Genomic DNA, 25,828 nt, shown 5'->3' on the forward strand with positions numbered 1-25,828 from the left:
TGCTTCTTTATTCCTAATACTATATATATATATATATATATATATATATATATATATATATATATATATATATATATATATATATATATATATATATATATATATATATATATATATATATATATTGAAGATTTTCCACTCAGTCAAACGTACTTGGCAAGATAGGATACACAACTTAGCGGTTCTCGTAATTTTATTCCCACTGGTTTAGGGTCTTCGTCAGGGTTTGCGGGCACTTGTTTGCCAATTTTATTTCTAATGGTTTTGACCAGTGCACTGGTTGAAACTGGTGGAAATAAATAAATTTAAGACAATCGCAAAGTTGTCTTCTCATCTCTTCTCAAATATATATATATATATATATATATATTAGGCAGTTTCGCTGCTTAATACATATAAAATTATTATATAGAAATAAGCAGTTTCGCTGGTGCCTTCTTCACTGCCATATGACGGGACCTTTGTGGTATTTTGGGGGGGGGGGGGTGCGTGTGTGTTTGTGCGTGCGTGCGTGCCAGACGCCTAGAAAAAGCCGTGAACAAAGCCCAACACTCCAACAAGAAAACATCGAGGCCCTTGCAAATCACCGAGATAGCCGTAAGCACCTAGAATGGCGTCCATTACCGCACATCGTAATATAGACGTCCACGCATACCGGTTTAGCTGCAATTGGAAGTGTTGCTTCTCTTACCGGACACATGTTTCCACAGTAAAAGGACGTCAGATAATGACGCCTTCGTAGGACACCGCCGCTTTGTTAAAGGTGTCCGATCACGGAAACTGCAAAATCATGTGACTTGCAAAAACTTGCAGTGCCTCGAATCTTCAAGGCAGTGCAAAAGTGCGTTAGGTGTAGAAAGCTATCGAAGGGGTGGGGATTGATCAATACTTAAACTAAAAATAAAAAAAGTGGATGGCTTTAGTCTTCGTGTCTTCTTATGCTGTGCGCCAATCACGGAAACTGCAAAATTATGTGACTTGCAAAAACTTGCAGTGCCTCGGATCTTCAAGGTGCAAAAGTGCTATCGAAAGGGTGGGGACTGATCAATACTTCAACTGAAAAGAAAAAAAAGTGGATGGCTTTGGTCTTCGTGTCTTCTCATGCTGTTGCGTAACAAATCCACTAAGTATTTAATGTTTCGATATAAGGAGAATGTAGTAGCCAAACCTTTAATGACAAGTTACCAACTTTTACGTCGGCACCTCCCTATTGTGCGAACGAGCCATGCCCGATTCCCGCCGCACTACCTGCAGATCGCAACGGTAAATGCGCCACACCACACTTCTACGCCTCGGTCACGTTCGAAGCCGCACGCGCAAGCGACGATAAGTGGCACAGCGGCCCCTTCCTTGGCTCGGGTCGTCAAGACCGGAAAGCCTGGCTTGGGGTCGGGAAACGTCGGCACGGCTCGTCGACGTGACCGTGAAGACTGATTGATGAGCGTCACGCGTAATGGCTGCAGCGGGTCAATTTCTCCTGCCCGTGAGGTGTTCCCGGGACTTCTTTTGCTTCCTGGATCGTTTCATCGTCGCTGATGCTTCATTCTTCGGAACCTCGTTTGACACTCGTGTATACGACCCATCGTCATTCGACGCCTTGTTTCGCAGTGCCTTTCGCTTTCTGGCGCTCTATAAGAGTGCATGTTTTAAAGGGCACTGGCATGCTATCACGGGGTTAAGATTGTGCGCGTCTGAGTATACACAAAGGACCTGAGTGTACCCAGCGCCCCATGTCTTTTTAGGAGCGAAGCTCTTTAAAGCTGTACCCATTCGTCCCTCGTAGTAGTCGTAGTCGTAGTGTGTAACCAGTCTTACGTTTTGACCTGCAAGGTGGTGCAGGTGGGAGATTTCTCCTGTGCTTTGTTGAACAACAAAAAATTCGCAACGTGCGCGTAAACTAAAAGCCGAATTCTCCTGTCTCTCATTACCCATTAGTATTCATTGGCATGTACATTGAACACTATCTGACAAGAGAGGGTTGCTGCGTTATACTCGCTGGGCGTAACCTTCCTTGGTTTTAGAAATGTTTAGAGAGCGTTGGGCCTCAGTGCCACGGATACAGTGAACTAGTATATACCATGAACTCGAGGTGGTTAAAGGTGGGAAGTAGACACGAAGCGCAAGCCGTAAGAAAGTGTGCGTGTGCCACCTCTCGTTTAGTCCTTGGAATGTCCGCTGGATGGCGGTGCTTCTATAAGCGGAATATGTGATGAAAAGATGCGAGATGGTGGTATTTGAAGTGTTGACTAGATGGACGAACGGACACACCGACAGATGCACGGACGGACGCATGGATGGCTGCATGGACGCATGGACGCATGGACAGACGCAGGGGCGGATGCATGGACGAACGCAGTGATGGATGCGCAGATGGACGGGTGGACGCACGAACAGACACACGCACGGACGGGCGGATGGATGCACGGACGATCACACAGACGGACGCATGGACGGACAGAAGCAAGAATGAATGGACGGACGGATGCTTCGCCCCACTCTCCATCATTCACTCCGTGGATATGCTGCCATTTTTTTTTTGTAGTCATTGTTGAAGAAGCTTCAGCTAAGAAAAGTTTAATGCCTTTATACTGTTAACTGGCTAACAGGCGTAAGTGAACTGCTTTAAACTCAATTACCTGTCACTATTTTCGTAGCAACGTTATTGGTAGTCCTGCAGAGTCCCAGAACGAGCCTTGGATCTCCCACGGGGGAACATCGAAGGATTTACTCTGCGCACTCTCGCAGGCTCACTGGACGGCCCCACTTTGGTTGCCAAGATAGGGGCTGTGCAAGGTGGCGGCCCATCGTGGCGGAAGAGATCCGCCATGGTGTTATGCTGTCAGTATATATCTAGCGGTTAACAACCATACTCTTCAGGCAGTCTTTTTTTTTACAGTGTGTGTGAGGTATGTCCAGTAATGTCTGCCCCAGTTTTAGCGGAAAGTCATCATAACGAGGAGCTTCCTGTTTTATTCACCAGCATATACGAAATACAACGTCTTATCCTTCAAAAAACTTTGCGCTGAGTGAGGCGGACCCTGTTAGTACTTGAACCGTTTTCGCTGTGGGCAAATGGCAGGCACGGCGCTATATTAAAAAAAAGCGCACTTTATTCACCTTGAATCTACGCATACCACATGAGTTCCGCAGAAAAGAAAAGGTAAAGATGTAGCACACTTTCTCGCATAGTTAAAAAAAGGCGGCCGATTAATGGTCCGCACCGGACGCTTCGTGTCCCAGTTTGTTTGCCGCTGTCACCAGCGACCGAAAAGCATGTCGCGCCGCATTGAGATGAGAGTATGTCGCTCAATATTATTTTTTTGCCACCTTTCTGTCTTCTCGAAGCACGCTGCTATGAATTTTTTAGGTATGTGCCACTTTCACACAGACAAGACATTCTATGAGGTCTGTTCTTAGCGTGGACCACTGTAATCAGAAAGCCTGCTTGGTTTTCAGGCCGATCGCACAATCGCCTTGCGACGTGCACCCCTCACTTACGGGCTGGCTGGCGCGGCCTTTCTAGTCAGGCTTTTATTTTCGTAAATGTCAAAACTACGTCGCTGCAAAGTGGGAGCTTTGGGGCTACCACCCTATAGAGTTCGCGACGCGTAGTAGCGTATAGGTTAACGCCCGAATAATGAATGAGTGCCAGCAGTCATTTTGCATCTCAATCATTCGCGGTGCTCCAGAGGCTCGTCGTCCAGGATAGGCGGTATGCACCATGCGTATCGAGTGAATGAAATGGCTTCTAATAGGCTTCGTGAAGTGTGGTGAAATGCAACGTTTATTTGCGTACCAGAAACTGTATACAAAATGGTTCAGAGAGGGTGCGAGAGAGAGAGAGAGAGGAATCATGCGAAAAGGCAAAGAGGCTAGCTAAGCATGGGCTTGATTTCCGTCTTGCACTTTAGAAAAGAGAATATTTCCGATGTAGAAGGAAGAAGGGTAGAAAAATTGAGAAATGAAGAGTTTGTTTTTTATGTGTCTTGTGAAAAAGGTAAAGTTTGGCAATGGTAGCGAAGCAAATATGAACTGCTGGCTCCATCCCCAGATTTTAGTTTGCGATCACCTTTTATAACAGACATTTGCTACAAAAACGCTTCCACAAAAGATGTCCACTTTTTCTTCACTTTTTGAAGCGTGGCGATCACCCCTAATAACCACTTTTTCGTGAGTTTTTACTTATTCAAGCAACTGCGCCCCGCATGTCGGATTTTCAGTAGTGCATTTTTTAAAATCCACCGACAATCTCACAGAGATGACGCAACATTGTTTTGATTCAATGTGATGTCTTACGTTTGCTTTCTTCCGGCTGCCGTGGTGCTCAATGTGGGCTAGGTGGTGGGCTGTATGTGCTGTCTCTATTATGCTGATAGTGCAGGAGAGTACCTTTTGTGAGTAGCTAAAGCTAAGGAATTTAGAAATAATAAGCTGTACACGGCAAGTGCCATGTCAGTGAAGTTGGTGGTCACCACCATGCACGCAGGGACGCTGTTGTGAGAGTGGTGGGCACGCCGACCAGCAATGGTGAACGATGACATGCTCAGCGACCGCCGACACACAATCGAGTGCCATCAATATGAGCATATCATCATCACCATCATCATCATCAGTTTGGACGAGCAAAGGCGTGTTCTTTTGTGTCTCGGTGTCGTCTCTAAAATGTTCCGGGTCATCTGCCGCCCAGAACCCCACTAATATAAATTCTCCAAGTGTGAACATTCCGGCATTGTATGATTCCTAACAAGGAGGATTAAAAAAATTTTTCTTTAATCCTCTTTGATTCCTAATATCAACCTTATGCATTGTTCAGCACATCGACTTTAGTCCTCCGACCGGAATGAAATGCCCACAGCATGTGTGCTACTTATGGTTTGCCCTTATCTTGATAGAGCCAGTCACCATGTCGTCCTAGTTGCTTATACTAATAAATCTAGTAATGAAAAGCTTTACTCGACCTAGCACCGGAACGCTGATCACTTAGGGTAACCATCATGCATGAAGGCGCTTAGACGGGGGATGAAATATTATTTTCAAATGCTCTAATGCAGCTATTTTGCAAATATGTATGCAAGCACAGTCAAAATTCCAATAAGTGTGCGCTACATACAATGCCCTTTAGCTCCTGCAGGTAAAGGTGGACTGCCTTGCAAACTTCCACTTAAAGTGACCCGTAGACACTTACTGCAAGATGGTCATCCCAGGTTACCACCTCATATATTTTGAACTAAAATTTCTAATTTTGTTAAAATACCCGAAATTCGCCTTCAAGCCACAATAAATTTGTTATGCGAACATTCCTTGGCAAGTGGGCTAAATTCTGTGAACCCAAGGCGGCCCTTCAATTCGTGCGAAGCCTACGACATTGAAATTACCATCCGATGGTGTCTCAAATCAATAAAATCTGTCATCGATCCACTAACTAATGACACGACCTAATCCTTCAATGGCTGCCGGGTCACTGTGGGATCGGTGGTAACCACCTCGCCGACAACGCTGCCTGAGGTACCCCCGACGGAGCACCCACACTACTTTTATACCCCTGTCAAGGGTTGACGCCACGCCCCGCCGCGGTGGTCTAGTGGCTAAGGTACTCGGCTGCTGACCCGCAGGTCGCGGGTTCGATTCCCAGCTGCGGCGGCTGCATTTCCGATGGAGGCGGAAATGTTGTAGGCCCGTGTGCTCAGATTTGGGCGCACGTTAAAGAACCCCTGGTGGTCGAAATTTTCGGAGCCCTCCACTACGGCGTCTCTCATAATCATATGGTGGTTTTGGGACGTTAAACCCCACAAATCAATCAATCAGGGTTGACGCCACAAGAGTATTTCGCCACACCTTACATAATGCCACAGTTATGTACCGAAATATTCCACTGAACTTCACTTGACGCCCACAGAACCTCGCTTCCTTACTCAAATTACAGCTTCTCTCAAAGACTTCGTGATGGGATGCTGTATCGGTTGTGAGTCGGTGTTGTTTTTACCGATTCATTCAGTTATCGCATTGGTATGTGGTCGACTCTCCCAACTGTTATAACTTTTATTGCGTAGAAACTCTCGCCCATGCCCTGTGTCATTATCCAGACTTTGAAGATCGCCCGACTCTCAAGTGTGCCTTAAGGAGACTGGACGATCGACCCTTTACTCTGGAGAAGATCTTGTGGGCGTGGCCTTCAAGCACATCCGCCCAGAAAGCCATATGAGTCCATCTATAATTCCTGAAGACATCAGTGTGCGACCACCTGTGAAACCTGCAGTGTGTGTGCGGTGTGTATGTTATGTGCAATGTGAATATATTCCTCCTGCTCTCTCTCTCTGCTTTATTCCCTCATTCTCCTCTCTCCCGCTGTAGGGTAGCAAACTGGACTTAGTCTATTTAACCTGCCTACCTTTCTAATATTTTTTCCCTCTGTCTTTCTATTTTTTTCATTTCTTGTGGGAAAACCATTTTCTGCCAAAGAGTTCACCATATTTTTTCAATGAAACTCTGTTTTTCGCGAAAATTAAATCTGTGTGCATGAAAGAGTTAAATCACTCGCTTTAAAATTACCCATGTGTCTTCTCACCGTCATTGGGTAGATATAAACTGTGAATTACCATTGGCACATACCCGCATACCTGCGGCGCATACCAACCCGTGGTATATGGGTATATGTCATACGTGTCTGACGGAAAGGGTTTCTGGATGTACACAACGGGATAGTCACATTATTCTTGTCATTACTAGCTAGTCATATTCATCATAGAATTTTACCTTCCCATATAAATTTTGGTTTGCAAGTTAAGATGGTGATGACGAGAGCACCCAAACGTAGATAGATAGATAGATAGATAGATAGATAGATAGATAGATAGATAGATAGATAGATAGATAGATAGATAGATAGATAGATAGATAGATAGATAGATAGATAGATAGATAGATAGATAGATAGATAGATAGATAGATAGATAGATAGATAGATAGATAGATAGATAGATAGATAGATAGAGCACGTAGTTTTTAGGCATGTTGTATACTACGCACATTGTGTGATAATTGTTTCAGTGCTCGTTTTGCTACGGCAAATACAAAGTATTCGCCATGTTAAACCGCAATGTACAGAACTAATCGCACGACTGCTGCTTCGGTGGAGACCGAAACGACAGCCGTTTTGGTGGTACTATAATCTATATACTACTAAGTTGACAAAACTCGACTAACGTTGAGAAATTATTAGTCGTCCTTTCAGTGGTGCGGTCTTCCATATTATGGCTACGAGTGAAATGTGCTTCAAACGTTACATTTGAATGACAAAGCTATAACGCACCGTGTGTTACAAAAGAAATGTTAAACTACAAGCATATTACAGTTTGCTCCTTCATAACATGCCTTTCGGTGATTGGCTCGATTCCTTAACGCTCAGCTGGTGAAGGCTTAGCATTAAAAAAAAAAGCACCGACCATTTTTAACGGGATGACTCGCTTCAAGGTTTCCGTTTGAATAAAAAAGACAGAGAAATGTTAAGGGAACGCAGGGAGGTTGACCAAGCTCAAGGGAACTTAATAAGAAAGTGTTCTTGCACTGCGTTTTTTCGTACTTTAAGGAACCTCAGCTGGTCGACACCAGCCCTTCTGCACCTCCACTATTCTGCATTTTTGTAATGTTACCTGTGCGTCAATTTGACCGTTAAACAAGTTTTATTTGACGTCAAAAATTTTCTAACTATTTTCGGTATTTATTTTACTTAGGCTTTGATGTTTCGTGGTTTCGTGGGGAATGTTCACCGATAACAAAACCATAACATCATGCAGTTTGCTTATGAAAAGAGAGCCGATTTTTCATTCAACGAAAGAGACATTTATTGAACAAGGAACGCTCAAGTAGCTTTTTTCTTTTTTTTTTTTACTGGGACACCTGGACAAAAGGCTGCGGAAGAAACACGAAGAGGGGAAATAAATTAAAAGCAGCACAAAAAGCGAATGAAACGGAGACAGAGGGGCGGACGAAAAATCACACTCATATCGAGGATAGCAGAACGAGCCACCTGCGTCGCGGCGAGCACATACACAGAAGAAGCAATCACGGCATTTGGCTGGACGACGCACGAAGAGGGACGACAAACAAAGCACTAAGAAGGAAGGGGCATGTGGGCGCGCAAGGTCTCAGTTTAGGACAGTTCTTGTGAAGCTACAGCACTCTATACAAACTACGGGGACGTTTAACCATTGTAACCAAAGTGGCCGTAGCCTCCATGACCCCCATGGTAGATCCCGTGGCCATAGCCGTATCCTCCGTATCCGTGTCCGTAGCCATGTCCGTAGCCTCCATAAGCTCCGTAGCCACCGTAGCCTCCATAACCACCATGACCCCCGTAGCCTCCATATCCATAGGGAGCGTGGGCGTAGGAAGCTACTGGAACAGCGGAAGCAACGGCTACTTTAGCTACGGGAGCGGCGACTCCATACCCAGCGGCATGGACGGCATGGCGGGCGTTGTAGGCAGCGGCAGCGGGATGGGACGCAGCGGTTCCGGGCTCGTTGGTAGAGATGTGGGCGCGGAAGCCGTGGCCATCGGCGACGTACTTAACAACACGGACGCGACCATCGGCGTCGGTCAGACCGTAGGAGCCGACCTTGTTGCCCCAAGCGTCGCCGGCCTCCTGGCGGAAGGAGCCGCCGCTGGTGTGGCCTTCCTTGTAGCCGAAGTTGTAGTTGCCGGCAAGCTGCACAAACACAAATCGCCAGAGACTGAATGTCCACAGTAGTAACGTACATAATTTGTCGGACTAACTGGCGGCATTACGCTTGATTGTACTTTGTTCATTCGCGCTTTCCATCTGGCAAAGCGTGGGATAGGTGTTGAGAATAACGACACAAAGCTGAGGAGAAAGGCTTTATGAACTTCCGCTGCGCCCAGAACGGCATATGGTAAATCTCGCTAAGCAGTTTAGAAATGATATATCGTCAAGTACGTCTTTGTCTTGTTTGCCTGTTCTACGGAAGCCGAACTGATTTTGTTGTTCTTTTTGGTTTAAATAGTATGTGAATTCCTTAATAGGGTTGTCGAAGCGACAATTTACGACGTTCCAGAAATTCGTAACTATCCCTATCCCAGATTTTTCTGTATTTACTAACATCTTAGCTAACTTCTCAAAAAAGATTGTAGTTGAGCTCTGTAAGGCCGAGGTGTCTACTGTCCTCCATGGCTATAGAACCACTGCAGAAAAGCTGGTCACTGTCACATTAAGAAGTATAACAAAGAAGGGCCACTTTACTTACATCTTGAGACCTGTGCTGGGAAGAACTGCCAACTTCGGCAACCTTGGCGACGACAGCGTGACCGTAGCCATGGCCGTATCCATGGCCGTATCCAGCGTGGCCAACATATCCAGCGTTGGCGACCGCGAGGGCGGCGAGGAGAATGATGGCCTGCCAGCAGAGAAATCAACGTTAGCGAAATGTTTGCCTTGTTAGCCTTTGGTTGGACTGCTAATCTTATTGTGCGTGTCTCTCGTAATCACATCGTAAGGTCGGAACGTTACACACCAACAATTATCAATCTCTGTGCAAACGTCCCCACGCCATTTTGTTGGTAACCCTTCGAAAAACTGATTTTTACTTGCGCATACCTGTCATGTCCGGTCCAGATTACCGCCGTGAGACTTTAACCACTTCTTTTCAGACTGACGCATTCAACATATAAGCCACTAGTACCTCAATATATTCATTTGTATACACTGACAGACCCTTATTTTCCGCTGTCATTCGGTAACCATAGCCATTTCACTGGGATGGCTATGGGTACGCTCCCTTTTCAGTGTGATACCCAATTAATAGCCAGTTGCACTCTTGAGGAAGCTATCATTTGGGATACCATACATGCATACCTGACCCTCAAATTTCGTTTTAGAATGTGTGGTTCCGTGCGCAAGAAACGCAACAAATGAAGCATTCTAAATCTATGGTGGCGAGTGGACGGTTAGACGTGGTGATAAGACACTGCGTTGGACATTATCAATGATCTGTGTTTGCAGTTGTTCTCGTTACGTCAATATCACTGTGAAGCAGGCAACCGTATTGCTCATTTGCGTCGTTAGGAGCCACCGGATATAAAGTGGCCATGCAGGGACGGCGCCAGCATTTTTGTTTTACCGGATAGGGGGGTGGGGCAATTACGACAAGAGAGTTCTTTAAGGCGGGGGGGCATATATAGGAGAGGCATGTGAATTTTTTTTTTGGGGGGGGGGCAGCTCCATACCCCCTGCTGGCGCCACCCTTAAAGCCGTGGTTACTCAGCACGCCTTAGCTATCTTGTATCATTACCCTTATACACAGTTTCATCTTGTATTACTGCCCTTATACACAGTTTTCTTACGCGCTAAAATCAAAACTTTAGACCTCCCGTTGGTTTCTTTACTTGCTAAATTTTCAATGGCGTGTTTCCTATATATCCAAAGGAACTTTTCAAGAGGCCCTGATATAGTTGTTACTTTCTAGCTACCATGTCAAATAAGAAACAGGCTTTGCATATTTCTGAAGGACGTCTTTACCGGAGCTTGGCTCTGAGTGTGTTGGCCGGTCATTGCTAAGCAATACACATAGCACGGGAAGAAACGTATGACTCAGAACAATAACACTCTTCCTGTTCTCTTCGTTTCTGTTCTGTGTTGGTTTCTTCGTTAAATATTTCGCTTAACAATAATTATTCGGTAATTCGTTCATCTAAGCAATAGTGCATGCTATTGTGAACTTGCGAAAATGAAAAAAAAAAAAACCTTTGTGATATGGAGTATGTGCATGTCGATCCAAACAAGTGAACCATAAAAGCGTGTTCGCTGTTTGTCCCTGTTGCTCTCTGTACTGTATCCATCCATCGCCGTAACTTTCTTGCACCCTTCCTTGATCTGTTCGACGTTGTACTATACGTATTGTTGAATACGAGCCTTAGGTGTCCGCTTACCTTCATCGTGAGTCCGGTATCCGCAATGGTCTGCAGCTGTTCCCGTGATGATCGAGCAGAGCACCAATGGTGCATTTATATACACCTCGCCCTGCTTGGTGCTCCAATTGTTTTCTCCATCCAATGGGGGAGGGAACCGGGGGGGTGCGCGCAATCGTCCACGTGACTGGCGCATTATAATCGTCTCATGGGACGACGACGTATTGTTACCGCCGGCACTCGCTGATCGCAACAACCTTCTCGCGGACGTTTCAATGAGTCGTTGGTGCTCGGCGAAAATTGGCAAAGCGGTCCCTCAAGACGCGCGCCTGGAGGACAAGAAAAAACAAAACGAGGACCGACGAGCAGGAGAAAGTGGGAGAGGAGAAGATACTCCATGACAAGCCAAAGGCACAGGGAGAGAAGAGAGAAAGACAAGGGGAGGGGGGCCCAATTGAAGGGAGTTGCCCCGCATGCGACCAACGTCGACTAATTCGTATAGGGCCAGCCGATGTGTCCGAACTACGCTTAGCCAGATTCAGGAGCTTGATGGGCAGCCGAGAAAGAGGGGTTGAACGGCAGAAACAAACAGCCTGACAGGCCTTTCGGAACCGTTGTTATTTCAAAAAAAAAAAGAGAGAGAACGCCCGCTAAAAGCATGCAGGGTCATGCCGGGCCAACAGCGGCCGACGGGGTGTTGTCATGGCGAATAACAGTGCGGGTGGCACGTGTGTGTGCGTAATTTTGACACTTGTCCATCGGCAGTCGCGCAACTGCGCCTGTTTTCCTTTATAACAGTTCTGGCGGCCTGCACTGCCTCCGGCGCGGGGGTCTTAATTGGGCATGTGTCTCGCGGCGTTGATCGAATGCAGAGTGTTTGCGTTACTCTTTTCTTTTCCTTCACCTCTCAATCTTGTACTTCCCGTTCTCTTTACGCAGTTGAGGTTTTTTTGTTCCCCGCGTACAAATTGGGCCCCCCCCCCCCCCCCCCGAAAAATCGTTGTCGTGAGCAAACGCCAGACCACTAACATCGCGATAACCTTTTCGGTGAGACGTGGTGCTGTTGGTTGCCACATTCCACATCGACACCGAAGCGCTACAGAAACAAGGGAAACAAGATTACCGCAAAAGCAACCAGTGTATCGTTTCCTTGGCCTTGCCCAGCCGAAAAAAAGGTAATGAGTGCCGGAGCGTTCATTATAACCTGCACTTTTTTTTGCCTTTCCATGTTTACTTCGCATACTATACTCCCAAGGCACTTCGAAAAGAGTGAGGAGGGTGGTCGTTGTTTCCTCCGAAATCCGCGGCAGCCGACCCTTCAAGAGAGTCCGACGTGCCGCCGTGGAATGCAGAGAGCTGGCCTTTGTTTCGCCACTCTTTCCGGTCGGAACATTCAGTCCAGCCTGTTCAACTTGGCACGTGCTGCCGACGAAGACAAAAGGTGTGGTCGATCCGCGACCACGCCTCGAGCGAATGATGAGGGTTATGAATGTCAGCCAGCGCGGCTGTCCGGTTTATGCGGAAACACTGCCACAGTACGCGGCTTCAGGCAGTCCCGATCGTTTCATCACGGGGTGCTGAGAGTATGTTGCTGCCATTTCAAGGTGGCCGCGGTAACGGGCATTCCCGGCCCGAGACGCGATCTCTGGGTCGCTCTGGGGACCGAAAGCATCTGGCCGCACCTGAATCGTGAGTGCCGTAAAACGATTCGCTGAATGTCGGGGGGGGGGGGGGGGGGGCAAATGACACTCGTAGTATAGTCCTGGTCCAGTGCAACACTGTAATGAAGCCCTGGTTACCGTGTCCTTTGCACACTGCATGTTAGATCACCAGTGTCAAAATCGTATTGCTGTTCATTGCTACACTTCAAACGCCGCCTTTTTCCCGATGAGTATGAAGGAAACCACCTCACGAAAAAGGTAAATGGGGCACAGGCCACGTTGCGGTTTCACAGATGAAACACAAAATCTGTAGCACAGTAACAGTGAAATACCAATGCGCCCCAAAGAACACATTCTTGCGCTCTTATCTGCATCATTCATTTTGTCTCGCCTGCATCGCTGTATACTTGGACTACTATACTTTGAAATCACATTATGCGTCGCATTTGGTACAAGCAGTGACTCCACAACAATGTGTGCATGTGCCAGCAGTGTCCATTGTTTTTGTATGCCTTAGAAAAATCAGCATACATTGAGAATCATGTAATTACTTGCAGGGAAGACACAACATTATACTGCATCGTACTAGAGTGTATATGAGCGGTCTGGGCTCACAGGTGTGATAATCTAAGACTGAGTGAATCGTTTCAATTTTGGGGAGTTCTACGGAACAACAAACGATCTGAGGCACATTGTCTGATTTTACCAGCAATTTCAGATGAAAAGCGAAAACATTTGCTACGTGGACTATAAAAGAGAGAGAGACGTGGATTATTAATGAGATATTTTCGGCACAATAACATAAAGTGTCTTTTAGTGCCCAAGGCAACAAAGCTTCAGCCCTATACGATTGTTAATTTAGTTTTGTGCAGCGGTATATGATTGGTGAAACAGCCGCCTTTAAATGCCTACGCGGGACAACCTCAACTAAACTTAGGAATATGACTTTTGTTCATCTTGAGTTCAACACTAGCCCTGCCGCGGTGGTCCAGTGGCTAAGATACTGGGCTGCTGACTCGCAGGTCGCGGAATCAAATCCCGGCTGCGGCGGCGGCATTTCTGGTGGAGGCGGAAACGTTTTAGGCCCGTTTGCTCAGATTTGGGTGCACGTTAAAGAACCCCGGGTGGTGGAAATGTCCGGAGCCCTCCACTACGGCGTCTCTCATAATCATATGGTGGTTTTGGGACGTTAAACCCCACATATCAATCATTGAGTTTAACACTAGCGCAAAAACTTCCGACAAAATCACCCATGCCAAATTAGCGTAATCCACTTCAGCCTCAATGCCGACCTCATCAACATTTCGCAGATATTTCCACATTAAGTATAAGTTACGAGAAAAACAATAAAGATTTGTGATGAATTTCATTGAAGTTTGGATGACCTTTCAATGATGGGCTTTTCTTTTTCATGGTTCTGAAAGCGTTAAGTACAACATGACTAATTTTTAGACGTGAATGCCATACATTTTTTTTTTTGAAATAAAAAGAAATTACTTCGTGGTACTTTCGAAGACACATAAAAGAAACACTGAAGATTCGGTGTTTTTCATGCTACAAAGCTAGATATTTCGCATTATCAACAAAACATATTGTGCTCGAAGCACCTCGAGTTTCTTCCGATGCTGAAATGTGGCTGGTTGGCATACTCACCTCGGCTATTTATCTGATATGCCCCACCGCGGTGGTCTATAGTGGCTATATTTGGCTGCTGACCCGCAGGTCACGGGATCAAATCCAAGCTGCGGTACCTGCATTTCTGATGGAGGCGGAAATATTGTAGGCCCGTGTACTCAGATTTGGATGCACATTAAAGAACTCCAGGTGGTCGAAACTTCCGGAGCCCTCCCCTACGGCATCTCTCATAATCATATAGAGGTCTTGGGACGTTAAACCCGGCATATCAATATTTATCTGATACGAGACTGAAAATATTTAAAATATTTTAATGAGCATTCTGGGTATTGTCGAAGCAGAAATGATTACCAGTGACAATAGCAGGGCCGATATATATAGCGCATTTATTTGCTACACTCATAAAGCATGTAAAGTGACACAGAGATGTGTCTTCTTGAGAAGATGAGCGCTAAAATTGGCTGGAAAATGTGAAAGAAGTGCTCACAAATATATAAACGACAGTCAGAAGAGCAAGCATCCTGAACTAAACTTTGAACGTTTAGAACAGGAGAAACTATATTGCACAGGATGTGAAAAGGGACGCAAATGAAGTGGACATGGGCAGTTGGACATGACTATTGGACACAGTCGAGTCAGGTGGTAGCAACAAGAAATCAGACAAAAAATATTTATATATATCCGTAAGCGTCACACAATTCGATCATCGGCGTCGTCGCAGGTACGTCGCTCCAAGCTTGTTGGCCAGATGATCGTAGTAATCGAGAGGCTTGCCCGCGAAGTTTGTCACCACGCCCTGTCCGCCATACGTGTGCCAAGGAGCACCCGTCGTCAGCCTTGCCCCGAAGATGGCCGGAGCCGGCACCACAGCCGGAGCACCATACGACGTAGCCGCGCCTCGCAGCAGCCCGTATCCGCCTCCGTAGCCAGCTGGAATGACCTTGCGAACGATCACTTTACGAACAGGCGGCGGTGGTACCGAGCCGGCGTACGGCAGTGATGGCACGAATCCGCTCGAGTACGACACTGCCGCTGCTGTAGAGGCCACAACTGGAGCTGTTGCTACGGCACGGCGGTATCCGAACACGGGAACAGCTGGTACAGCAGGGGCGGGCTGCAATACCGGAGCGTGAGCCGGCCCTGGGAAGATCGAGGTCGGCACAAACCTTCTGATTGTCGTGACCGTCGCTGGAGCCGTTACCACGGTAGCGGGAGCGGGGGGTGCGACAATAGCTGGAGCAGGACCCGCGACCACTGCTGGAGGGGGCGCCGCGACCACTGCCGGTGCTGCCGCAGCAGTCACCACTGGAGTGGCGGGGACGATGGTCTTGACGACTGGAGCCGGTGCCGCAACCACGGTGGCTACGTTAGCTTCTGCAGCAGACACCGCTGAAGCGGCGGGGACGATGGTCTTTACGACTGGAGCCGGTGCCGCAACCACGGTGGCTACGTTAGCTTCTGCAGCAGACACCGCTGAAGCGGCGGGGACGATGGTGTTTACGACTGGAGCCGGTGCCGCAACCACGGTGGCAACGGGAGCTGCTGCAGCGGTAGCGACGGGCGCGGGGACGACGGGCTCCTGCGGTACGTTGATGGAGGCTGCGGCGGGAGTCGAGGGCGCAGTTCCCGGTTCATTCGTGTTCACAATGACGCGAAAGCCGTTAGCGTCCGCCACGTACTTGACGATCCGCACGCGACCGTCGGCGTCAGTGAGGCCGTACGAGCCGTATTTGTTGCCGTACGCGTCTCCGGTTTCTTCGCGGAAGGAACCGCCCGACGTGTGCTTCTCTTCGTAGCCAAATTGGTAGTTTCCATGAACCTGCGTAATAAACAGTGAAGCTTTTAAACTTTTTCAATTCATGTAAGCAGCTGATGAAGACAGTATACTTCATATGTCCGGGAGTATGCTTATTCGAAACTGTTCTGGATCGAAAAAAAAAAGCATAGTCAGCCGAAAAAAGTAGCCAGTACGAAATCCTTAAAATCGATGGGTGTGCCTACTATACAGACAAGAGGATCAGTAGAGCGGGAAACTTGCAAAATTTTCTTTGTCGCCCAGATGAAACGTCAAAGTTTATACACATGAAAGTGCCTTTGAATCGTGTGACAGGGTGCACTTTTTTATGTTTTGCAAGTTTTGTAGCGATACCCTTCCTTTTCAACCCATAAATAAGTCAGCGACAAGACGTTACCCAATAAGCATGTATTTGAGGAGTCAGAATGGAAGTTCACTACTCATGGCTAACCATAAAGTGCTTGACAGTTTAAAGACCACTTATTCGTATCCCAGATTTTGCACTTTCATTTCTCTGTCAACATTGAGCATCAAGGCGTGCAAACGCAACGAGACAGCGGACAACGAGTGGTCAGTTATGATTTTGAGATTTTCACAAGCAAAAAAAAAATATCGCAGCATATCCACGAAGTGAATGATGACGAATGGGCGAAGCTCCAGGAGATCATTAAACCCTTACAATGTCCCCTCATTCATGCAAAGACGTGAAAACACGTGTGTATAGTATACACAAAATTGTTTATTAATTACAATGCGCATATGGCACTATGTCCATATGCATATCCACGTGGATATGGATTTCCATATGTATGTTCATATGAATATCCATATAGGTACCCATATAAATGTGGATATCCATATGATTTCTTTATAGTTATATTACACGCGTATGGATATTCATACCATGTGAAGCCTACGGACAGGGGACATGGCTCAACTCTACGGAGCTTCGTCGCTCAAATGGAGTGCGCTTCAAACATGTCATATTTATTAAAAATGTTGTCGCAGCCTACCTCCTTTTTCTGAAGACCCATGTAGTTTGGTTTAAGAGCCCGCTAGAGAACAATCAATGGTCCAAATTTGCGGAGCCATCCTATACAGTGCAACGTTTTTAGAACAATTGTTGATACAGTGTGCTTCATAATCACTGAGTGGCCTCATCATGGCAAACCCTAGATATTATATACACCACTCTTCTTCTAAAATTTGTTTTCGTTAAGGCCTCCCACCATTTTAAAAAGGCATTCCGTTTACAAAAGCGCAGTTTCCCTCCATATTTTGGCCGCCATAAGAAAACTGCGCTAAATGTTTGATAACTCCCTCGAACCCGTGTGCACAAACTGAAGTCGGTACGTTTGTTTTCAAGAAAGCCACTATCTCATAAACTTTAAAGCGCAAAAGCCAGCCGTAAAACAGCATGACCAGAATCCTAATGCGCGTATACTGCATCTACCTATTCTTGGCTTCTTCATCTCGCAGCTGCATGATATGGCAAATAGCGCCCGCCACAATTACAGGACACTAAGTGCCCACCTCATTGTTCCAGTGCGAACCGCTATACAGCCCTGCATGAGAACTCTCCGCTCACATCTGGATTTGGGGGCTCTTGCAATGCCTCTTTGATTCAAGGACGCTTGCGAGCAAGCGGCGATGTTTTCCATAACTATTTGGGCTCCATGCAGGGCGGACAATGAGGACCGTTGTTCTCTTGAACCGTTAGATGGCAATTTAGACTTTGAGATGTTTCATTGTTCTGCTTCGCGTGCTGTACAGGGGCTTCATGTAGAGGCATGTGAGCTTGGCTCCACTGCTTGCTCCACGCCTGTAGCGAGAAATTTTCCTTTCGTTTTTATTGCATCAGTGCAAGACGAGGTGGATCCGGCAAACCGAGAACTGCAAGCGTTGTTCCGCTTGGTCGTCATTGTGTTACCTAACAGCTTGAACACCTTTGCAAATGTTATCTCTCTGACAAATGTGCAGTGACACTCGAGAGTGAGGGCCTTGACGGAGAAGTTTTTTTTTATTAAAGCGAGAGCCGCAAATTGTGAGTCGCAAAATCCTGCGTACTTGGTGTCAGCACGAATGGGGTGAATAAAGGATATATGTAATAAAGATGTGGCCCGAGTCGAAAGCGCAAAGCCAACATAATGAACAAGAACCATCCGGAGCTTTTGACGAACAGATAAAGTTAAAAATTTATTCATCTGTATACTTGTATGCGTGCAATAATGACGTTAAACTCTCGTCTCATTTCATTTAGTGAGCCAACGCAGCACGAAGGAAAAATCGAGATGACAGAAAAGGAACAAGGCCGATGTTATTTAACGGGGCTCTCCAACACATTTACAGCCAGAAAACACTGCCGATTAGCAACCTCTGTAGACCTTTGGGAAGTTCTGAAAGCCTGGCTGATCAGCTGACCGAGTTAGAGCTGAACATTAGAGCGCAGTTCACGACCTAGAATATACGAGTAATTGTCGAAGTTAGCTCCTGATCACACCCTCTTCTCTCAACAAATTATGCCATTTACCCAAATTCATGCGTGATACACCCAGATTTCATGGCCGCCAACTGATTTCAGCATCGTCAGCTGCATAGTTACCCTAGACGCCGCGGGATGTCGCTATGTCCCCACTCGCACGCTCGCGATAACACTGAAAGTAAGCCATGCGTTTGAAGTAAATTGCAATTAAAGCGCTCATGGTCGTAACGCGCGATGACGAAGGGGTCTACAAGCAGCTCTTGAACAGCGCGGATTTGTGGTACCCCACGATATGACGTGGAGTGGAGCAGCAAGTCCTGCTACGCTGCATTCCGTAAGCAAACTTTTTGTATGCTGATCCTTCTCTTTCCTACTTTTCTTCTTTTCTATATCTTTCCTTTGTATTATTTCCTCTTTCCCCCACCCCAAGTGTAGCGTAGCCAACCGAGCCAAGCTTGGTTAGCCTCCCAGCCTTTTCTCTCTATTTATCTCTCTCTCTCTCTTGATATGCTGCATCTAGTAATGCCGCGTATAAGTTCCGCTGTTGACCGCATGACTGAGTAAAAGGTTAAAGTGCATTTGCAAAAGATATCTTTCTTTTTGCAGCTTACAAATAGTGGAACAGTGAAACGTATGGTTCTTTGCGCAAAAACTGTTCACATGCCCCACCTCGGTGGTCTAGTGGCTAAGGTACTCGGCTGCTGACCCGCAGGTCGCGGGATCGAATCCCGGCTGTGGCGGCTGCATTTCCGATGGAGACGGAAATGTTGTAGGCCCGTGTGCTCAGGTTTGGGTGCACATTAAAGAACCCCAGGTGGTCTAAATTTCCGGAGCCCTCCACTACGGCGTCTCTCATAATCGTATGCTGGTTTTGGGACGTTAAACCCTACATATCAATCAATCATCAAAAACTGTTCACTGAGGTTCGTTCTAACAACGGACCTGTTTAGGTCGGCCGTAATCCTTCCAAGGCGAAGAAGAATTCCGCGCTACTATGGCGTCTCTGCGCGTTGCCTGGCAACCTGGTGCACATCCGTCTACCGGCTTCACTAGCCTATCGTGTTCCTCTTGCTTGCCTGGTGGGCACTGCACGTGACAGCTCTGTCCGGCCAGGGCACACGTCATGGCCAAATGCGCATGCGCTCCTTTGTTTGTTACTAAGCCAGTGCGTGGCGGCGGCACGCGACGCCAGACGCAGATATTGGGACACCGAAGAAGGTTCGCACTGCGAACGAGGAAGCCGATCACCGAGAATCGTGGCGGGCTGTCAGGCGAGACTTATGGACTCGACCTATTCAAGGAAGCGCACGACGTAGTATTAACGAAATGACGGTTGGCGATTGCGCTGGACTTGACTGAACATGGCGTGGCCTTGCATAACTCGAAACACTGGGCATCACTTCATATAACGAGGCGTCACTTTATATGGGCAGAATTATCTAAGAAGTGATCAGCTCCACTTTGACATTGCACCGATAATGCTAGCACCGATAATGCCAGACATGACTGAATTTTTAAGAATATATGTCACCTTGTTCTAGGCCTCTTCTTGTTTCCCAAATTAGTGTCCACTTAAAACCCAGAAGTATTTTGACGACGGGGTCCCAACAGCGATTCAAGTGGGTGGTACGTTTCTTTTGCACTTCGAAAAATAAATAAGCTTCACTAGCTGTACCACACAGAACGTTGATTTATGATTTGATACGTTTTTTTTTAAGTGCTAAATAAAGGACCGCGGCATTTAGACTGAGCATTAGCTAACTTGTAACACTCCTTTGTGAAGACCTGTGGCTCAATAAAAAGACGCAGACATAAGAAAGACGACAGGATGACGCTTCACTATAATTTAGCGATGTCTCAATACCAACAAGAACATTCCTACATCTTTTGCAACACTTCGCTTAAACTGACATCACTCTTTGTAAAATATACTCGTTAGGTGTCACGTAAATGCGTATATCTATCTCACTTGAAACTGTTACAATGCTTGAGAGGGCTTTGTGGGCGTCCTATACATGAATTATTGGCATACTTCAAAGGAACATATGGAACATATTTTTTTTTCTTTTAGATGACAGCTCTGCAGAACTTTTCTGAGTATAGTATTCGAGAAGCTTAGGTAGCAGTCGTATTGCTTTATGAATCAACGACCATGTTTTCTTTTAATTTAGAATTTGTCAGGGGCAAGCTCAGTTTCTTAGTAACAGGGATTTGCCACCAAGTGGTCTCTTGTCGCCTTCATTTGTAAGTGGATGCCAATATAGTGAGTGGGATGCCATTTGCCTCTCATTTTTCTGGTAACCTGGTATTCCGCGAATGGTGTTGCGTATACCAAAAACCGTTTGCTGCAACGTATTTCGTCACTTTATAGACCCAAATCACGCATCAGTCTCCTGTTGCATTCACAGGTTTGCTCGCTACACCACCAACTTACATCTTGAGACCGGTACTGTGAAGACGTTCCAGTCTCTGGGACAAGGGCCGAGCTGTAAGCTGGTGCCTCAATCACTCCGCAGCTGGCTTCCCTTAGGAACAGGAAGAGGCAGAGCAGCAGCACCTGCAAAAGTTACAATCACGTGAGGATATCTTTCCTTTCTAAGCGAGTAATACTTAAACATCACGGGATGTATCAGACAGTTTAGGAAAACTTATTTTTGTGCCATCGAAGCATCGTAACGCCAAGACCGGTCAGCTGAGCACTGCATATAGCTTCCGACGCGCTGTCAAGATGGCTAGCTTAGCACAAGCAGGTGACAAAGAAATTATTGACATGAAAGAGGTGCTCTGCCTTACCCTTTGTTTTCCTTGTGCAGTATAAATTACACTTGTCTAGAGTCCCTAGTCAGTTTCTTTAGCCACTTTTTTTGTTTTTTTGTGAAAATATGCAGTTATAACGCCATAATCATACCAAACATACTACCGCATGCTAAGCTTTTGAGCTACGTGACAAACGTCGACGAACCGAATTATTAACGTCCAACCCGGTTACTGAATTATTCACTTCCTACCTCCACGTGGCCTTTCGTACACTTCTTTTAGGCATTATCTAAAGTGCATGACAGGAATCCCCTGCAGATGCAGAAGTGAAACGGTTGAGATAATGTATAGATTCGTTGAAACCATAGATTTCTTTACAGTGCACGTTTACACAGGTTACCGCAGAAGTGTATATGCTAGACAACACTAGCAGTGACCACTGGTCACGTAGTACCGAACCAGACACACACGAAGCTGATATGACGATTTCTTGTACACTTTACTTCACTGCATGGTGCGTACCATTGCAAATTATATTATCATTATCTAACAGAGCGTTGATTAGCTTCTTTCCACGATACATGGCTGAAAACTTTTCCAGAAATATTGTACAAACAGAGAACGCCACAAGGTGTCACTACCAACTTTGCCACCGTTTTCAACGTCTCTGGTAACCCGTAATGCAGAAATAGTGAGAGTTCTATGAGCAAAGTAATATTATCGAGTAAATATATTCGTACTGTTGATATGCTGACATATTCATGTCGTTTTTCATGGCTCGCTACGAGTTATCTCAAATACTTCTTACTTGCTTCTTTGAAATGAAAATCACAAAGGGTTGCAGATTGGCATCAATAGGAGCTTTTAATATACGTATAACAACATATGAAACAAACGGTCTGAAATATTTTCTCTAATATGCAATTGCGTTTATTTCAAGGTTTCTAGTTACAGCTCTAACGTTATCCTTGAACGAGTTTGTTTCTAACCTAGTCACTTCAACTCTTCGCCAAAGCCTCTCAGTACACGAAAGGAATATGATTACGTGTTGTCTTATCTCGGCGTTCTCTACAAACTAACTTTAACCAGCTGGTGCTTCCCAAGTAAGCTCGCCAAACCTTGGCGAGCTTCTAAAGGTTCTAATAACCTGGAATTCTTTCCTTTTTCAAAACTCGAACACAATGTACCCAACCGCACTCCATTTTGAAACTTGACACGCTAGGCTAGTCACGCACTCACGAAGTGGAAGTTAAAGCAACGTCGCTAATTGAAACGGATATCCCCGACAGAACAGTTGCTTCTAAAATAAGCATTGTGTGCGAGTTGTAATCATAGCAGTTGCGTTACTTTCTGTGCATTGCTGAATATTTGCTCAAATGTCAGATGAACTCCTCCACATAGTTGAAGCCCTCTTAAGGACCTGGAAATGCGGGGGATTTTTAAAATGTGCATATAGTGTTTATTGTGCTTTAGTTTTTCAGTACACAGTATCGTTTTTTATGGTAGATTTCCTGCCTGTCTAGATTTAACCACACTTCTACCACTCTCTCCCCGTTACGCACACAGAGAATTTAGCCAGCGCGTGTAAGTCTGTGAATTGCTGACAGCGACGCTCTTCTGTCGCACCACTTTCTCTGATCATGTTATTAGCGCTAAATACTAGTAGATACCACACTTACCATAAAGATTTGTTTTATTGTTGATCACAAACGTTAGTTGTCGGTATGGAGATGTGCCACCTAGCGTAAGCGTGAGTGCATTCACGTTAAACGTTGCTATAGCTGCCAAACAACTAAAGACATCATGCAAGTTCTCTATCAATGCACAGTAAACAATTTGATACTGGATGGACGAATGCTGTGCAGTAAACATTCAAATAATTTTGCAAGTACATGTTTTACTTTTGTGTTATACTGATTAAGATGAAAGACGAGTCAACCACGTGTTTGCTCTATGAGTCGACAACATGAATTTGTGCCCTGGAAAAAAGTTGTGCAGATAGGTTTATTTGTGCACTGATTCTAAAGGCTTCCTAATATGGAACGTTTCCTTGTCAATTAAGGTAGTAAGCATTATCGCTTTTCTACATATTAATAGTTAAACAGGTCCTCGAAAGTTTTCTTGGGCTGATTGTGGCAAGTCGCCTCTAAAGTTCGCGCTTCATGTTCACGCTTGATGAATAAAATTCAAAATTCAAAAAAAAATTCAAAAAAGTTGATGGACAAGACAGGCCCATGGCCAGGAAAAAGGGTAGGGGTGGAAGGGGGGGGGGGGGGGGCAAGCATATTTTTACCCTTAAAGTTGTTCGAGGAGATATTGTACGGGTAAGTTTGTCGAAACGGGAGAAGTAAGTTTCCAGTAAGTGCCCCTAGCCTTCTCAAAAAATTACTTGCTGCAGGCCTGGAACAGGGCAACGTAATTTGCAAATTGCTGGCGAACAGCGCATTCCCGCATTACTTTCATACGTCAAGGTTTCTCCATAAACAGCTTGCCCATATGACCGGAGGCATTGGAGTACGCAGAGGTGTGGCACACTGGCACCGAGCCCCCCCTCCCCAAAAAAAAGATTTTTTGTCATGGCATACAGAGCGCAAAATGACCATTTCAAGGAGTTAAGTGCCCCCCTCTCCCCCGTAAAACATTTTTGCCTATTCCCCTAGCCATAGGTGAGATTGCGTCCCCTCTCCTGAAGGCCCTTTTCATAAGTTGTATTTTGGCACATTTCTTGTGAAGAATTCGCATACGGATGAAATACTTTTTCTGTTTTTTTTTCGGACATCCAGGTAGACTTTTCTGTTTTACTACGTACTTATAGGGCCTGCTGCTGTCTCTAGTTTTAATTATCATTTTAATTATCTGCGGAACGCGTGTGTTCGTGAGACACCCTGATGTACTGAAAAAGTGGCAAGTAAATATAATTGTAAGGCTTTTTTTTTTCCTTTGTTAGATAAGAATAATTATACCTGCTGAAAGACATGGTGGTTCCCAGGTTTAGATGCCCATTTCAAGGTTTAAATGCTTAGATATACCCGATGAAGTCCACGGAAGGCTCACCATTACCGTATCTCAATTGGTAGACCATCAAAGAGCTATAAGGTTGTTGCAAGTTTGGTCCTTGTGGGGGTCAATATATAATAATGCCCACTTTAATTTCTTCTAAATTACATCGTCATTACTTGACATAACATTCTACACACTTTGTTTGACTTCATTTTTTGTAAGTTATATTTAATGAAATGATGATAGGAATACAATTCAGATTGAATTTTTCTGCCTATTGCTAGGCTCACGCACTTATTGATGAACATGATGGGTTGCGCCGATTTCTGAATCTTTATATTTTCCATAAACAGGTTAAAACAAGAAACGAGACACGTTCTTAACATAGAATGACGTACGTTACGCTATCTAATCGTCATGACATCCACAGTGATGCGAATTCATTTTTTGTCAAAAAAACGTCTGGCATATATTAAATTTGTAGATAAAGTAGAATGCTACATTTATTTAGGGGACTCGATTCATTTTGAAAGGCTACATGGAAATCGCGTGCGACAAAGACAATGTGAAGATGAACATACGACAACGTTTCAGTGCCATTCCAGTCATATGTATCTGTGACGTCTTCTTTTGACATTTGATTTTTATGTACCTTCGTTGAGAGGCATCTTATAGTCCTATTAAAAATAACCGAAAGCTTCGTAAGTTATACTTTACGCCTTTATCATATCACAAAAGCAGCTGAGAGAAACAATAGCCTAAGGTGGTCACCGCCAAGATAGTTCAACTTTTAAATTGCGGAATGTCACACCCTCGTTCCTCGGCTCGACAGTCATATCTAAGGCAGCTTGCATTTTCAATGCACAGCAACCCATAATAACTGCCACGCAGGTCAGCGGCCAGTGCGGAAGATTAGTTGTCTGAGGCAAGCCCGACCATCCCAGCCGCTGTCAGTTAGGCGTAACGTTTCCATCAGAGGGGCAACGCCCACGGAAGCGTGCGCACTGCAGCGCGCAGTCAGAAATTGGAACGTGCATACAACGATCATGTCATCGCCATGTTTTCATTTTCCTTGTTCTTCGCACCACCGATGCACCACGCACTGTCCACAACACTGGTGTTACACTGTACTCACCTTCATGATTTCCACTGCGAGTTGCTCGACGCCACCGACGGTAAATCCGGATCGGGCCGTTATACTCCGAGTGGTTTGTCGTCGGGTCGCTCAGATTTTAAAACCCCCTTTTTTTCGTTCCACCACTGCTGGCAACCTCCTGTCCCCCCTTTTATATATATATACGGGTGGCACTCTCGGCATGGCCCCTCCCGATCTCGTTAAAATTCCGCGCAGGAACAGTCCGCCACAATGAGCGGCGTCATTCTTCTGTCCTCGACGGGGTCTTAGGCTCCTCCACTCTTTTTACTTGTTTATTGTTTTATTCCCATTGCTTCTTAAGTGTCTCAGGCTTACGGGTATGTGTGCACAAGTCCCGCAGTGTGCGTGCGTGTGTGCGTTAGTTTGTTTTGCGCGAAAGTGCAGGACGGACGTGCCTTTTGTGAACTATGCTTCACCCTCTC

At 45.7% G+C, this 25,828-nt stretch overlaps 1 protein-coding gene across 1 annotated transcript; it reads right to left on the reverse strand.

The window, feature by feature from the left end:
* Positions 1-7,816: 7,816 nt before the first annotated feature.
* On the reverse strand, positions 7,817-25,540 carry LOC119174503 (uncharacterized). The gene is made up of 6 exons (XM_037425436.2): positions 25,386-25,540; positions 20,928-21,050; positions 14,928-16,035; positions 10,532-10,566; positions 9,261-9,410; positions 7,817-8,704 (listed from the first exon to the last, which is right to left on the reverse strand). The coding sequence occupies exons 1-6, from the start codon at positions 25,389-25,391 to the stop codon at positions 8,201-8,203; spliced, it is 1,926 nt and encodes a 641-aa protein (XP_037281333.2). The 5' UTR covers positions 25,392-25,540; the 3' UTR covers positions 7,817-8,200.
* Between the last annotated feature and the right edge of the window lie 288 nt (positions 25,541-25,828).

Source organism: Rhipicephalus microplus, chromosome 5, assembly GCF_043290135.1.
Source record: "Rhipicephalus microplus isolate Deutch F79 chromosome 5, USDA_Rmic, whole genome shotgun sequence".
NCBI lineage: Eukaryota > Metazoa > Arthropoda > Arachnida > Ixodida > Ixodidae > Rhipicephalus > Rhipicephalus microplus.

Coding starts and splice junctions, on each gene's coding strand:
- LOC119174503 (XM_037425436.2), bottom strand. Junction 10,567..14,927: donor AGCGACGTACCTGCGACGAC/GCCGATGATCGA, acceptor TGTATTGCTTAG/CAATGACCGGCCAACACACT. Junction 9,411..10,531: donor ACACTCAGAGCCAAGCTCCG/GTAAAGACGTCC, acceptor CTCTGCTGGCAG/GCCATCATTCTCCTCGCCGC.